Source organism: Aulonocara stuartgranti (genome assembly GCF_965226115.1).
Source record: "Aulonocara stuartgranti genome assembly, chromosome: 7".
Lineage (NCBI taxonomy): Eukaryota > Metazoa > Chordata > Actinopteri > Cichliformes > Cichlidae > Aulonocara > Aulonocara stuartgranti.
The window spans coordinates 25,192,844-25,209,801 of record NC_138945.1 but is presented as its reverse complement, the minus strand read 5'-3'; the positions used below and the strand labels follow the sequence as shown (position 1 = coordinate 25,209,801).

The 16,958-nt window shown below is 41.2% G+C and overlaps 2 protein-coding genes across 3 annotated transcripts in view; one reads left to right on the top strand and one right to left on the bottom strand.

The window, feature by feature from the left end:
• Positions 1–2,968, top strand: part of rnf34b (ring finger protein 34b) — a 28,262-nt gene extending 25,294 nt beyond the window's left edge. Inside the window, exon 7 of the mRNA XM_082538249.1 lies at positions 2,886–2,968. Coding sequence (XP_082394375.1) covers positions 2,886–2,944 — 59 coding nt within the window. The 3' untranslated portion in view covers positions 2,945–2,968. The remainder of the gene's footprint in view (positions 1–2,885) is intronic.
• kdm2bb (lysine (K)-specific demethylase 2Bb) overlaps positions 1–16,958 on the bottom strand; it is a 30,032-nt gene that overhangs the window by 3,057 nt on the left and 10,017 nt on the right. The window contains exons 13-20 of one of the 2 annotated variants that reach the window (XM_082538240.1): positions 13,643–13,873; positions 8,212–8,355; positions 8,036–8,122; positions 7,572–7,907; positions 4,649–5,724; positions 4,394–4,557; positions 2,901–3,062; positions 931–1,149 (exon numbers count right to left, since the gene is read on the bottom strand). In XM_082538240.1, the coding sequence (XP_082394366.1) occupies positions 931–1,149; positions 2,901–3,062; positions 4,394–4,557; positions 4,649–5,724; positions 7,572–7,907; positions 8,036–8,122; positions 8,212–8,355; positions 13,643–13,873 (2,419 nt within the window). The remainder of the gene's footprint in view (positions 1–930; positions 1,150–2,900; positions 3,063–4,393; positions 4,558–4,648; positions 5,725–7,571; positions 7,908–8,035; positions 8,123–8,211; positions 8,356–13,642; positions 13,874–16,958) is intronic. The other variant, XM_082538241.1, reaches the window with a different exon arrangement.

The window sequence follows — 16,958 nt, the reverse complement described above, 5'->3', positions numbered from 1 at the left end:
ATTTTTCAACATGATGCACTGCTAATACAGTAAAAGCATACCTGGATAGACAAACACATGACGAAAACACCATCAGTCATGGATCAGCCTCCTCAGAGCCCAGACCTCAGCATTACTGAAGTAGTGTGGGATCATCTTGACAGAGAGCAGAACAAAAGGCAGCCGACATCCAAAGTAGAGCTTTGAATGTCCTTCAAGAAGCCTAACCCTAAGAGAGTTCAGGCTATGTTAAAGAATAAAGACCGAATATTGACTTTTAATCTCATTAAAACTGCACAAACTGTTTTTGCCGTATATGCTGTACTTCAGTGTATATTTGCACAATTTTTAATAAACTTCTGCACCTAATTTCAATTTTCCCAGCAACATATAAAGGAATGAGGGGTGATGGGAGTTATTTGCACAGTACTATAACTGCATTATTTATTAATATTGGACCCAAGTTTTCTAAAGCACGGTGTTGCTAATGGGGCTAAATATCAAGCTGTTTTATACATTCAATACTCAATACTTGAAATGTGCAATTCACTTGTATTTTTATTTTTTATTCCTATTTATTCTATTTATCCCCTTTGTATATTTTATTTATATTTGTCTCTGTATTTATATATGTGTGTGTGTGTGTGTGTGTGTGTGTGTGTGTGTGTGTGTGTGTGTGTATATATATATATATATATAACAATTCTGTAACTGTAACTTCGGTCGTTGCTGTGCTTTTTGGAAGTCGAATTTCCCAGAGGAACCCACCCGAGGGATTAATAAAGTTCTATCTTATCTTATCTTATCTTATCTTATCATTCACTGGGATTATCTAAAGGGGACAGAGGTGATAATTCAGTATTCAGGTCTAATACATTTTGATTTCAGCCACAAGTCAGTGCAATGAGTCTAATCCAGGCAGATTTAGAGCCTACAAAGACAGACTCATACCTGACAGATTGATGTCAGTGAGTGAGTCTCTGGTGGTTGTCCCCGCAGCAGTCAGGATGTTAACCGACTGGTCAGTAACGTGGTTGCAGTAGCTGAGGTCCAGCTTAGATAAGAGGGGCATGTAACGAATGATGAGGCGCAGAGACGTGTCAGTGATGTCCAACCCTGCCAGACGCAGGTCCTCTACGTTACGCAGTTTACTCCTGTTGTCCAACTGACCTACAAAATGTGTAAAAACACAGGGGAGGAGATTACCAGAGGGATTAAGTAAAGAGAGATGATTCATGGTATATAGTTAATGAGCATGGAAAAGAAACAAATCCCCCAACAGTGAAGTAATCCTACTAACAACTGCTGTCTCTGGATCTAAAGCCTGACATAACTCATCTCTCTGCCACAAAGCTGCATTGTTGTCTACAAACAACATTAAAGGCACACATCGCACATCTGGGTGACATGTTCCTACAACATGGCTGCTTTAGCCAAGACTCCAATTTTGCATTCATTCATGGCTGATAATTCTGCATTCAACAGAAAATACACCAGTTACAGCAATTTGCTAAATTGGAGAGGCCAGACTTTTTAAATGTATGCAGGTCTTCAACAGGAACCAGTGGGTTGGCTCTCGGTCTGAGTTACAGACCAGGTAAGGAAGTGGCCAATTATTGATAGACTGATTAATTTGATGTTTTATTTTGGTCAGTTATCAGAATTTGTTGACACAGAGCTCTTTTCATTCATTTCTGATACTACTCAAAGGTCTCAATTTAGTTTAGGTCAGGATGCTGCCTGGACAGACCCTGCAGGACCACTTTAAAGTCAAACAATGAATTGCTCTATCTTCACATGGGTTCAGTAAGAAATCAGACAAACTAAGAACTACTGAGCAGGGAGAGTAAAGTATGTTTAAAATCCTGCCCGAGGCAGTATTTATAGTCTACATATTATTTATGATAAATGCAATTTACACTACTCTTGCTCAATCTCAGTCTTAATTTTTACTCTTCTTTAACTTTGCCTCATTTTTATTTTTATTGGGGGGGGGGGGTTCAAAGTCACTGTTGTATGCAGATTTTGCACACATCCATCACACAGTAAAGGCCCTTCACTATGCACCTGAAACATTTTAACTTTGTTATTTATCTACAGTACACGGTACTATTGTTATTCTTAATGCTGTAACACAATAATTTCCCTTTTAGGATCAATCAGTTAATCTATGCACCAATCAATCTACTTTTCCTATCTATTATGGCCAAACACCTCCACTTTGGTCTCAATGTCTTGTGGTTTGCGCAGATGCAAACCTAAGCCTCTTTTTTAGAGAGAAGATACGTTCCCCTGGCAACCCTTTCAAAGAAGTCATACTTGTTCAGTCTTTTTTCCAATTTTGCCGTCACGAGCTTTGACATGCAAAATGCTAACAGAGACTTGTAGTCTCTGAGATGTAGCTCTTGTGTTTTTCTGCACATTGCACAGTCTGACTTTGGGGAGAATTTGCTGGGACATCCATTTTGCCACTGAGGTGCTCACACTTGCTGATGATCACTTAATCAAGTGCTTTTTTTTAGCAGCACCTGGCTGCTACTGACCTTCTTAATCCCTATGAAAGCTGTAACAGTGTATTTGGCTTTCACAGGACTCTATGCATGTGATAGAACTGCCATTTGACTGTGGAGGCTTTTTAAAAACAGTTTTAACAGGTTGAGATAAATTCAGGGGAAGGGCATGTGTGAAAACAGCTCTCAAAGATATTTAGTTTAGTACATAAACTTCATCTGAGCTTGTCTTTAGATGAATTTGTATTCTACCATTGTGAAACGGAGTGACTTGAAGTATAGTGATTCAGAAAAGAAAACACAGACAGAGTCACTATACCAACAATCTCCTTTCCCCCCCTCTGTAATCAAGCTCTCTCACTCAGTCAATAATGTTGTCCTGGTGTTCTGTGACAGAAAAACGGTTGGTACCTGGCCTATTATCTGTGGGAGGCGACAGCAAGTCTCTCATCTGAGCGTCTTTCAGTCCCTCGACCCACTGAACATCCAGAGTTCGCAGGAGAGGACAGCTGGAGGTGCAGAGAGCAGAGACGGCTACCCATGAGCATCCAGAGAGAAGCAGCACACGTAGACCTGCAAGGACACAAAAAACCTTGTTATAGACAGTTCTTAAAGTTTGGTTTGCTGTTTGATTTCATGTGGACAAATGCAACAATGTGGCATCTGCTTCTTCGTTTTCTGTCTCAGATGCAGTATTCTTGGTGTAGCAAAGAAAAAAAAACATCCTCTACAAATGTCAGCACAGAAAAATTACATTTAATCAAATACTCCCCCCGAAAAAATAAATAAATAAATAAAATAAAACGCACATAATGAATGGATTTGAATTAGAAATTCTCTGGAAGATTGAACAGTGACATACCATCCACTCCGATACAGTATTATACATTATAACGTATACAGCTGCTGGCAATGACCACAGGGTGAATCAATGCACCCTCGTGGCTACACAGGTGTAAGTAAAACCTGTTCACACCACTCTTCCAGAAACCTTATGAGATGAGCTGCAGCGACGACTGTGGCTGCGATTTGGGCTGTGTCTGGAAAGGTTTAACACCAACTACATGCACTGGTTGCATTACATTTATGTTGCAGTATTTCTGAACTCTTGGAATGCTAACACATACTAACACGTGAGCTATATAAGGACCACAGATCTAAATAATTTTATTACCACAGAATCAGCCATAAACTCCAAACCATAACCACATTTACCTCCACAACCAGGCAGAGCAGCTGCAGCAGAGCTAACAGGCATTAGCTCCACACTGCGGCCACTCTGCCTGTTGAAACATCCTTTCAATAGACTGCAAATATCCTCTAACAGTACAGCATAAGCCTCAAGAGAAAAGGAAAAATGATTCTGAATGATTCCCAAAAGTAGTTTGAAAATATTTTTTCCCATATGTGACCATTAGGGGGCTCTGTAACATGATGAGCTCACTACATTTGGTTTTGCAGTGAGACAAACGTGCTGACCCCCCCCCCAAAAAAAAAAAAAAATTACATGATATTGCCTTATATCTGGTTTATTTGCCACAATTATGGCCAAAGGGTGGTAAAACTCTCTTGCAGCGAGTCTCTTTCTTTTCATGACTAAGCTGAGAGTGAAGACGTAAGACAATTACAAATTGTCCCAATCCATTTTGAGTCAGTCCTCAATGGACTGACACTACATAATGAGTTAGTCTCAATACATATTGATTGAAATTAACTAGTTTTAAAAATGTCTCTTTCTAAAGCCCGTCAGACCAACTCCCTAAATTGTGTCATGTTTCCGGTGTTAATAAACGGATAAATACACAAAACTGCCACATAAAATCCTTCATCATTACCTGTACATGTCACTAAGGCTGTTTCATACAGACACAAACACACCTGTGTAGATGGGTGGATTTACTTACCTGGAAGTCTGTTGATGAGCCAGCTGAGCTGCTTCTTGGAAATGTTGGTCCAACTGAGGTCTAGGGCTACCGGCTGTCTGCGGATGATCCCGCTCAGCATCAGGGGAGTGATGGACTTGCAGCGGTTCAGATTGATGTGCTTCCAAAGCCTTTTGTCACAGCACCTGATGAGAGAGACAGCGGACGTTTTCGCTGGACTGCTGTGTGATGAAGTGCAGAAGGCACGTTTTTCATCTTCACCATCTTTCTACTCACCATCTGTTCCAGGTCCGGCAGACACGCATGCAGACGCAGAGATCTCTGTGACTGAGGTGACCGAACACCATCATCCAGGTCTCTCGCTGCATCACATGCGCTTCGCCGTCGTTCAGGGGCAGTCTGTCGGGCGGGGGGCTGATGGGAGGGGGCCGGATCACGTGGCGCTCCATTTGGATACACTTCGGTGGCGACCGGCAGGGAAGCGGTCGAGGGCATATTGGTGCGATCGGTGTGTTTCTGTTCCAACTGAGCGGCGAGTAGCCACGCGGCATCCCGTTCATCTCCCGCCCCCGGTGTCGCAGCCAGTCGCCCAAGTCGCTGCTGCCATTATTAAGAGGCCACCTGGGCTTCTGTTCGTCCACTTCACTCTCGGGCTCAGATTTCACTGGCCTTTGATTCTGATTGGTCAAGCTGTCTTCTGTTTTCAGCGGCAGTCTGTTTTGATTGTTTACGCCTTCTTCCATTTTAAGGGCTTTACGACTCGGATTGGCAGGTGGGTCCTCAGTTTTTAGTGGTTTTCGGTTCTGATTGGTCAGGGAGTCTTCGGTCTTAAGTGGTCGACGATTGAGGTTGGCTGGGCTGTCCTCCTCCTTCTTCACTGAGCCCAGCTTCTGGCTGCTCAGACAGTCTTCTATCTTCGGAGTCTCCTGGCAGAACTCTTTGCTCGCCTCCTTGTTGGGGAGCCGCTTACGCTGATGTCGTGCTTTAAGCTGAGCGGAGCTTCTCTCTTGGGCTTCTCCCGACTCACCGCTTGGTCCCGCTCTGGGAGAGTTAGAGGATGTCTGGTCACTTTCTCTGGCTGCAGACGTTCTCAGCAGCGGGCTTAGAAGGACCTTAGCTTTGTCCTCTGCATTATTGTCCCTCTCTTTTTTCACCGTCACCTCTTCCTCAGCGTCCCCATCTTGGTCCTCGTCGTCATACTCATTTTTCTCCCTTAAATGCATCCTCTCCAAGGACAGCCCATCTTCTTCATGATCCTCCTGGTCGTCTTCTTCATCACCGTGATCATTCTCTCTCTTAATATGCTGAAGCAGCTTCGAAGTAAATGAGTCATCCGGTTTTGAAAGCTTCTTCTAAGAAAGAAAAGAGGGAGTGTAATTATGTTTTGAAAGCAGACAGAATTATCAGTTTTTCCACATAAAGATCAGGACTTTCAATTAAGTTCTTGTTTCTTTGACATATTTTAAATATATTCGAGTTTTTAATTAAACATCTGCAGACAAATATTTGAAAACTTTAGTGCCTGTCTGCATTTTATGCAACATCTTAAACCAAAGTTGACAAAAAAATATCGTACTCTGCAAAAGTCTTGAGCCTCATTTATTTAATTTTCACTGGAAAATTACCACCTTAATCTCAAACACAGCCTGAACTCTCTTAGGCAGCTTTCTTGTCATTTCTTCAGGTCTTTAGGAATAGTTCTCCAGGCTTCTTGAAGGACATTCAAAGCTCTTTTTTGGATGTCGGCTGGCCTTCGTTCTCTTCTGAGGAGGCCCATCCATGACTGATAGAGTTGCACTCCGTGTTTTCCATCCTGGTATGCTTTTACTGCGTGCTTTCTACATGAGATTGCATGGTGGATCAAAATCTGACTGTAATTTTCTGCTTTCATAATTCCAACACCACTGGCTGAAATGCAGCCTTAAACCATGACAGAGCCTCCACCATGCTTTACAAACTGCTGTAGACACTCACTGTTGTATCTCTCCTCACCTCCTCCATGTGTATAGTTGTATAGTGTAGTTGTATAGTTAGTAATTATTACCTTTGTATCCCTTAATTTTACCAAAATTTAGCATGTTATTTATTTGTAATTTCTAGTTTTATATCTCTTGGAGATATATCTTTTATATAGTTATAAATGAACCATGGGGGCTTGGGGTGAAACAAAATTTCGGTACACTGTATACTGTGTATACTGCTGTATTGACAATATGAATCTTGAAATATATTGATAACAATTAACTAAAACTAAAAACTTTATCACTGCATAAGGCCCGTTGTCACTGATTTTCAGTCCAGAACTTGTGTAGTTTGTCATACCTCAGTCTGTTTCCCTTCTATAAGAATGGCTTCTTGACAGCCAACCTTCAACTAAGACCCTTTCTGAGGCATCAGTGAAAAGTAGATGGATCAACTGATAGCTCAGATGCTATGCAATGTGTGAAATCTTTGCTAAATGTTTTCCAATTTCTTGAGGACATGACTTTTGTTTTAGGCATGTCACGCCTTCTTTTTGTCCAGCTTCCTCAAATGTTTTAAGGACATATTGCACAGTATGCACTATGCTGTGAATGCATAAGGCATATGGTTTTCAGCTAGTTGCTCTTTGGAAATCACCTTCTGGGTAACGACATAATTACTACTTTATTTTTATCAAACTGTGTTTTCTTTGGCATTTTTCATAGATTCACCAAAATAAATGGGAACAGATTACATGTTTTAGAAACAGCCCGCTAGTAACAAAGTGCCAAAATATAATGGTTTTCGTCTGTATTGTCTATTACATATAGACACGGCATTGGTAGGTGTCTTTTTTTTTAACCTTAAGGATTCATAGATCACCGTTAAGCAGCTTACCTGGCATTGAAAAAACACTGATTTGAAAATGGTCAGATACAAAGACTGCTCTGAAAATGAGTGAAAAAGCAGCCAATGTCCAAAGAAAAACTTTGGAGGGCTGTAACAAAGCCAGGTGAACTATTGCTCAAGATCACTTAAAAAAAAAAAAAGACAGTCTGACTTCTTAGAAGCAAAGTATAAAGAAATGAAGGGTGGTTCAAGAATAGTTATATTCTTCCATTTTTGGTTTTCTGCATCTTCACCGTTTGTAACATTTCCGACAACATTAAAAAACTATTTTAAATATATTTTTAAAAAGCCTAAATAAAAAAACGTTACAAAGAGACATGAGTCTTACCTTCTTTTTAACAAAGCTAGGCTCATCATTTGTGTCAAAAAGTTTCCTCTTTTTCCTAAGAGGATTGTCCTCCAATCTCGGCCGGGGCATACCATCTAGAGAAAGCAAGGGGGGGCGTTTTTTAGGAGGCTCCTCGTCATTTTTCTTTGCGATTACATCCCGTTCCACCTTCCTCTTCACAGCAGAAGTGGTAGTCAAGGCAGCAATAGGTGTTGGCGCCACCATGGGTAGGTCTGGCTCTTCCTTTGAATCTCGGTTTAACCTCGGTTCTTTGAGCAGCGAGCCAGGAAGGTTGGATGCATACTTAAACCCTGGGCCTCTTTTTTGCTTTGAGGCCAAAAGGTTAGGAAAAAAGAGAGCACAACTTTATTTTTCTGGTTCTTAGATTCTTAACTAAAACTCGGCTGTTTAACAAATGCATCACACACACACACACACAGAATAAAGTCCATACTGATGCTTACTTTTCCAGTTTTCCCAGCATGGTTACATTTTGGGCACTCCCAGCAGTTTGGCAGCTCATCATTGACTACTCCATTTGAATCTTTAATCTGAATAACAAGAAACACACTGGCTATTAAACAGCGTTTGACATGAAACGAGCAATTATTCAACAGCTGACTGACACTCAGGTCTTCACCTTGAGACAGTTAGGGTGAACGATCTCGTTACAGATGGAACACTCCATGAGCATAAGGTTAAACTTCTCTTCCTCATCCTCCACGGTGTCCTCCTTGCCTGCCTCGCCACAGACGAGACACACTGCTGTGTGGGGTAGGACGGGCTGGAGGAGGGAGAAAAAAAAAACAAAGAAAAGACAGTGCAGAAGATAAAGGCTCTGCATCAGCTCACTCTCGTCTTTTTAAGCAATTCTTTGTCACAACAAAATTTAACCCACACTTTTTCAGAAGGGTGAAACAAAGCAGAGCTGGAACTATTTGCTGCCATGGCTTTCAACAGCCTACTCCTCATATGACTCAACTAAGGACCCAGAAAATTTTAAATCCAATCTGAGTGATGGAAAAATGTAAATTGACTGGCATTTATATAGCTCTTTTCTCGTCTTATCGACCACTCAAAGCACTTTACACTACAAGCAACAGTCGCCCATTTACACACACGTACAGACAGATCGTTTTATTCTATACATCCAATACTTTTTCCATCATAGACACACACAAATCACTCACTGGAGGCAATCTGGAGTTCAGTTCCCAAAGATCACATGGACCAAACGCACAACATCAAGCCATTTGCTTCAGCTCCCAGCTTCCTCTATCTCCTCTGAGCCACAGCAACCTCAAAGTAATAATAATGTAATATTGATGGAAGATTGACTTCACTAATTGCTAAGACAGTAGCTGGTTTATAGAGTTGTATAAGCTACCCTTAATTGTGATCTAAAAGCCTGACAGCTCAAGTTTGCCACCATAGCTTTAAAAAAAATGACCTGATTTATTCATTCATTTATATTCCATATGAATCCAGAGTGTTATAGCCCTAACAGCTAGTTCATCATTTACCGTGAGGTTCCAAACAGATTTACAACAACATTAGCCAACTAATAAATGGGCTAAAGCAACAGAGTGGCTCTTGATGAACTGTGTGTAATCGCTGGCTCTGATGACTGCTCTCTATCTGTGTTAGAGTAAGTTAATATGAAGGGCGAGTTAAGCATGTTTTGCATTATTTAAACACGAGTCACGGTGGCTAAAAAGCCGAAGACCCGACAGCTCTCGCTATCTTTTAACTAGCATGATTAAACATTAAAACACAGTCCTTCTCATCATATAAAAGGCAGAAATAATCTAACTCAGCCTCTCTACAAGTCTCTGTCCTTGGTACTGAAACATTTAGACCAGGCCATTATCACTTTCTCCGTGCGTCTATATAATTGCTACTGTAACAGGTAATATCTGATACTGCTACTTGCATTCTTTTTTATTACACAGCTACAACAAACAGCAACTAAAAAAAAAAAAACATTCAGGCAGCTACTCCAGAACCAAACATAATAAATTATAGTTATACTTATATAATAATATAATTACTATTTTCTTATAATAATTATAATAATTATAAGAAAGCCAGGCTTATGAGTTTCTCACTTTCTCAGTCATTGAGGTCATGAGCCATTCGGTCTAGCATTTGAGTCAAAGACAACTGGACTTCTTTCTATAGATTCATGAGGATGTTTCACCTCTTCATCAAGTGGTATCTAATCCTGGGATCTTTATGTTTAAGGTCACATGAATGTGTGAATGACAGCTGAAGCACCTGGAAAAGGACCTCAAGAATTGTCTTAAATGTGGTACCAACATCTGAAACTCTTCAATCAGTTCTGAGAACTCACCACACTCGAGAGGCTTCGTGAAACACCTTCACAAACCTAAAAGGAACTGCAGTTTCCTTCAATGCTTAAGACTACCATGACCTGGATGACTGAGAATCTACACAGAAAATATTGCCTAGGGAGGGAGGAACACCCTTCAATTGGTGCAGGAATATGAAACAGTATCAAGGAAGTTGACTAAAGGAACCACCTCTGCTTTAACCTAATGTGCAGACGCCTTGGGTCCACAGTCGAGGGACATAAAGCTAAGCAGAACCAGCTGCTGAGTGAAAGGATAACACTGGTCTATGTCACTACAGATGCACTCAAGGACAATAAAGTGATTGTGACTGAGACTTTTAGTTTAGCTAACAATAGATACAACAAACAGCTATCCTAGCTCTGTAAGTACTTTAAAGCTCACTGAGGCATTAGAAGTTGTTTGTTTAATCTGTAGAGAAACCAAGCTGTCGTTTGATCAGAGGTTAAATACTTGAATTATTTCTTGTCGAGAAGGTTTGACTTCTTCACTGATAGTGACACCAATATGCAAGAGACTTACATTTAAATAACTTCATCATCAAACAAAGAAGATACAGTAAGTTTTAGATAGCTTATGTAGGCGTTTCCATTCATTTTCAGTATTCATCCAAAGTGAATCACCCACTGGGTGTACCTCCTTATTTCACCAAAGGCTTTGAATTTGCCACCAATCAGGGACTTCAGGAAGTTAAAACAGTGAGTACCGTTTATATAAAACAGAAATGGAAATGTGAAACTAACAATTTTGAATATAAGTATATGAAACTCGTGGAGAGTCCTAGTAGATATGTCACCACAGCTGTGCAGACGCCTGCTCAGGCTCTTCAAGGTGCTGGAGGCATGTGGCTCCCAGGAGGCCAATCATTATCACTTGTTGTCGAGCTTCGAGCAGCATCAGTGACTATATCTGATGAGAATTACTTTCAATTGGAAAGAGCTGCTTGTTGGATTCCTATATTTGAAGCAGTGAATACAGCTGCTCTACTGGTATGAGTTTGGTGAACTTTTGTGATGGAAAGGAATCAGCTCTCCCAATTTTATTCTATTTTTTTTACATTAATGTGTGTTATTTATGATGCTTGTTCCCCTGTAGCCAACAAGCATACCACGATTTGTTTGTGCGTTCTCCAATGAGCACAAGAACCAATGTTAATTCGTTAACCAATACTTTTCCTCAAAGATTCTTTTTTTCCTGATGAAATTAAGATAATAACGGAATAAATCAACAACAAATCAAAACAAGTTGAAAGTACTCAGGACAGATGAGATCCAATCAGAAATAATGAAGCTGTGATGAAAGGCAGGACAAGTCGGAAGTGATCCAATGAGAAGTAATCTCCTTGTAATTGTGTAAGGAAGGATTCAGCTAGCATCCATGCTTCCTGTTTCTAATGAAAACGCGACAACATGTCAACGCTTCGGAACAAGAAAAGAGCAGATATGTGGAAGCTCTTCACATTTGATCTCAAAGATGAGAAGCTTTGTAAACCGTGCTGAGCGAACCCTCACAGCCCAACATTTACACTTTATATTTTAATCAATTGAATCAGCTTCAGATTTAGCCTACTATAATGATATTTAGTCTAATAAAACTATAAGAATTTAGATGCCTAACTTATGACTAAAACTAAATGACCTTTTAGTCAACAGACTACAACTACATCGAAATTGCTGTCAAAATTAATGCCCGAACTATACTTCAGCAGGAAATCTACCCTCTTTTAACCCTGCGGCATAACCTTCCACGTACCCTGACATCTATCTTCCGAGAAATTTAACTACATGTCAGGTCACGGCGTAGGGCTAAGATAGGTCATAAGTAAATTTCCTGCAGAAGCCTAAATCAGGCACACTTAGGAGTACATCCATCCATCCTCTTCTGCTTATCCTTTTCAGGATCACAGGGGGCTTGGAGCCTATCCCAGCTACCATACGGCAAGGTACAGCCTGGACAGGTCACCAATCCTACACAGGGCTAAAACAGTAAGAAAGGCAACCATTCACACTCACATTCACACCTACGGGCAATTTAGAATCACCATTTAACCTAACCCCACTAACTGCATGTCTTTGTACTAGGGCTGGGCCATATTATACCGTTCACGGTAATACCGGTATAATGTTAGGCAACGATAGGAAAATGAAATATCGCGATAGAATGGGAGTAAAACGCGCATGCGCAGTGCCTTTGTTTTCATACGCACATGGCCGATTGTTGAGTGAAACAGATGAACCAGAATTGGTTTGTAAAAATGGTGCAACTTCTGTGATGTGGAACTGGTTTGGTGTTTGTCCGTCAGATACACAACAAAGCACATTTTTTTGCAGAACATGCAAGCGGCCGTTGTTATTGTCGTATTTGTCGGACTAAGATGCTCTTAAATCTGGGAGTAATCTGGGTCCTAAACTCCGTATACTTCAGGTCAAACAACACTGCAGCATCACTTAGAGTTAAAAACTGTCTAAATTCTTTCATCTTTAATAAAACGATCAGCATTGCTGCTTTACCAGGTGTAACTATAAAGTTTAACTTCCAGGCATCCATGAAAACAAAAGTTATTACATTTAACGGAGTTAGAAGTTAGCAGGAAGCTAGCGGAAGTTAGCTCGCTAGTTTCGCTAGTTACCTAAGCATGATATTGCATGTTCTGACTGAGAGATTTCTGAAAAAAATCAAACGTACAGCTCTGCTATCACTTCCAACATAAATGAAGACAGGAAACTAAACAGCATTGACGTTTGCAGGGTTACTGAAGTTGGGCTAGCTGGTATATAATGATGTGCTACGTGATTGCTAGCGACACAGCTATGTTAGCATAACATAAACAGTGAAGCTGGAGGACGAACACTAACACTTTTCCACTTATAAAAGTTAACGTGAAGGTTCTTCATGGTTAGAAACAAATGCAATCGCATGGCAGGGTGCTGTAAACGGACCAAACTTCAGTCAGGAGAACAACTGAGATAATCCATCCACAATACGAGGTTAGTCATTACTATACTGCAACAACATGGGAATAGAGCAGCTGCCAGAGAATTCAACATTAATGAATCAATGGTACAGAAGTGGAGGAAGCAAGAAGAATGAGTTTAATAAAGTTTGATTTATCTGACTGCTTTGTTTCGCTTAATGTGCCTTATAATCCCGTGCACCTTATGGTCCGAAAAATGCGTACTGCACACTGCAGTTTAATGTTGCAAAGCACCTCTTTTTAACTTCAGTGGATATTATACATGGTTATGCTCAGGATATGTCAGCCCATTTCTACTGGAAATGCCTTTTGGTTAAACTTTCAGCAAGGAATTTGCATTTGCACTGTTACATTTTTATAAAGCTTTAATGTACATAAAAACCAGCTTCTTGTTTAAGTGAAAATAAATGGAAGGTTGTCTTTTTGCGCTAGTAATGTTGTGGAGTTGTATTTTGTCTCGCATCAATTATATCGTCGGTTATATCGTTATCGCAAATTTTCAAATATATATCGTGATAAATATTTTTGGCCATATCGCCCTGCTCTACTTTGTACTATAGGAGGAAGCCAGAGTACCCAGAGAAAACATGCAAACAGAAAGGCCCCGGCCAGATGGTGGAGTCGAACTGAGGACCTTCTTGCTGCGACCCAACACTGCTAACCACCGTGCTGCCCACACTGATGACTACACCACACAAAAGTTCACTCACACACATCATACTTACAGCAATGCACTGCCTCATGATGCAGGACTGCTTCATGCGTCCCGGCCCGCCGAACTTCTTCATGTCTTTGCAGAAGTGACACTCTCCGCACTCCGTCCGCAGACACGCCTCGCATTTCCGACAGCGTGTCCGTCTCCTCCTGGCTCCAGATGTACCCCGGCTGGCCGACAGCTTGACCGCTGATGCGGGAGATGCTGCCATCTTAGGTTTTGGCCGGTTGGGAGGCCGGGGCTAAGGAAAAAAAAAAAGAAAAAGGAAAAAAGAAATGGTAAATGGCCTGTATTTGTATAGCACTTTACTTAGTCCTTAAGGACCCCAAAGCGCTTTACACTACATTCAGTCATTCACCCATTCACACACACATTCACACACTGGTGATGGTAAGCTACATTGTAGCCACAGCTGCCCTGGGACGCACTGACGGAGGCGAGGCTGCCGGACACTGGCGCCACCAGTAGGCAACGGGTGAAGTGTCTTGCCCAAGGACACAACAACCGAGACTGTCGGAGCCGGAGCTCAAACCGGCAACCTTCCGATTACAAGACGAACTGCCAACTCTTGGGCCACGATCGCCCCAAGAAAGACAAAACAGAGAGGAGGACAAAGTGCGGTGCATCAGTAACGATAAGCCAACAAGTATGCACTTAAAGGTCAGATAGAGTCATGTGTTGGCAAAGAGTGAATGTTCAAAATATTCACCAAGTACATGTTAAGCACGCCGCGGGATGCAGCGCAGCGCAGTTAATTAATATAACAATTAGGATGTCATTGGCAAAGTACTCGCATCATTAGCTTTCACTACCTTTGGTTTGCATTGTTAATAACAAACCGCTGTACATGTTTATCATCATTCTGATGACTGATTATCTCCATTCTAATAATGAAGCTCTGCAGTCGAGCGGCCCTTTTAGAGCACACTTAAAATCATGTTACATAAAAAGAAAAAAAAACAAAAAAAACAAAAAAAGAGGCAATTAAATCCAGCTGCGGTTGGTGCTACAGCTGACGTCTAAAGTACTGCCTGGACCCTTCTTTGTTTCCCCCCCATCTCTGGGTCAAGATTTCCAGGCGCAGACGAAAGCAAAAAGGAAAAAAAACACCTGCATTTATATACGCAAAAACAGCACATAACACATATCCACAAACCTGATCGAAACATGCTGCGCATAAACACATTATTCACGCCTGGTATAGCTCAGAGTACGAGAGAAAACAAACACATCAAAAACGTCCCTGGAGGCGTCTTCCAAATTTAGCACCTCAATTGCTTGCGTGTTTCTACTTCAAAGAGGAGCTGCACTTATGGCTACATTTCACACATGGATCACTAGGATCTATTATTCCATGGTTTACAGCTGTGCGCGTTATTAAATGTGCTCTATTTAACAGAAGTGGCCAATTGAAATGAGGGAGTCTTTGATCAGCATCATTATTTTTCTTGTGTCATATATATATATATATTTTGCCCCCACCCCCTCGGGCTCACATCCCCACCACAACAATGTATTTTTAACATGAAAACCACAAGTCAAAACACTGCCAGCCATGCCACATGAAGAAAAAAATCAAAAATAAAAAGAGTGGAGTGTGTGAAATGAAATAAACATGAACGAGGAGTGCAAAACACTGCAGCTCCTGGAAATGAAGATCGGATTTCTTTAGTTACATCGGCAGTGCAGATTTTCCTAGTGTCAGCATAGCAACAGCCACGTCCCATTCCCTAACAGAACAGTCTATGACACACGGACTTGTAACCAATAAGAACTGTAATGAGACCATCTAACACAAAAAAAAAAAAGAAAAAAAATTAAGTAGGCTCTGTCTTGCGCACATTGTAATAATTTATTCCAACAATAGCCACAGAATTGACTGACATAGGCAGTCAGATATGTGGTGACCAGACAGGATTAGCGGGAGATGTTGGTGTGTGTGTGTGTGTGTGTGTGTGTGTGTATATGTGTGTGTGTGTGTGTGTGTGTGTAGGATGGGATGGTTGGGGAGGGGGTGGGATTAAGAAGAGAAGAAACAATGAAATGAGACCAGATTACCCAGCAAAACAACACACATGATGTTCTGCAACTCAGCTTTTGCCATTTTAAGTGTCAGCTGATGGGCTGAAGTTGCAATAGATTCACACGAAACAACAAGTAACCAGGCCGTGCAGGAACACTGCCTCCATTCATGTTTGTTTATGTCTGTGACATGAACCACAAGGAGGCAGGTTTTGGATTGTAGTCTATATTTTCCACCAATTCCCCCTCCAACTCTGCTCCCTCCCTGCAGACAGATAAGTGGGGTGATCTCTAAAGCAGATATCCTTCTGACACACAATTTTCAATCACAGGAAAGGCTGGCAACAGCAACATCACCAAAGACAACCAACTTCCCTTAAATCTCAGTAAGTACTCCCTGTATCTGCTCATGTTTTTTTGCAATGATATCCAAGAACTCCTGACAAGAAAATATGTCACCGGTGGCAGCTAAGCCTTCATCAGCATGTTTCAGGAAAAGCAGCCAATGAAATCTGTATTATGTAGCGTGTGCCTTTTTACAGCAAGAAGGATGCACATTTGTCCCCTTTGTGCAGTAACAAGGACAGCATGGGTGACCCGCTAGTGATTTCTTAGCACTACAGAGCTCATTCAGCTGGAAAACATTATGAGGAGCAGACCCTTATGTTCAGTGACACAGCCCTGAGCTAGTAGGAAGATACCCATCATTGCAGTGAAGACAGCACACACACGAACACACACTGCACACAATATGGCAAACTTCACAATCAGATAGCTGACAGCAGTAATACATGGAACACTGTGATGATCTAAACTCTGCACTGACATAAACACACCACGTTCACGTTGCTCTGATGCAATAACGGTTCCTGGTATTCACAATTTCTCTTCAAGGGGATATAGATAAGTAAACTTTTCAATGGAGATCAATTACAATGTCAATCAGTTTTAAAATCTCCATATATACAGAGCATGCATCGGAGATATTGAGACCACACAGCACAAGCAGATAATCGGGCAGTGATATTTCACAAGTTGCTCAGGTTGAAGTTGAACTGCTATGCTTTGGAGCAACGCAGTGATTTAACAGTTATACAACCTGCTGTGGACGTAATACATCCCAAAGATGTTTGAATAGTTGAACTTTGGGATAAAACTTGGAGGGGGGAAAAAGCCTTTTTAATATCTGTCAGCAGAGCAGAATTGACTCATTCATCTGCAGTCAGCATTTTTTTAATCTAAATGCAGGCACAGGCTTAATGTAAGGGGGGTGTGGTTCAGAGTAAAGAGTGTAGGGGGGGAAA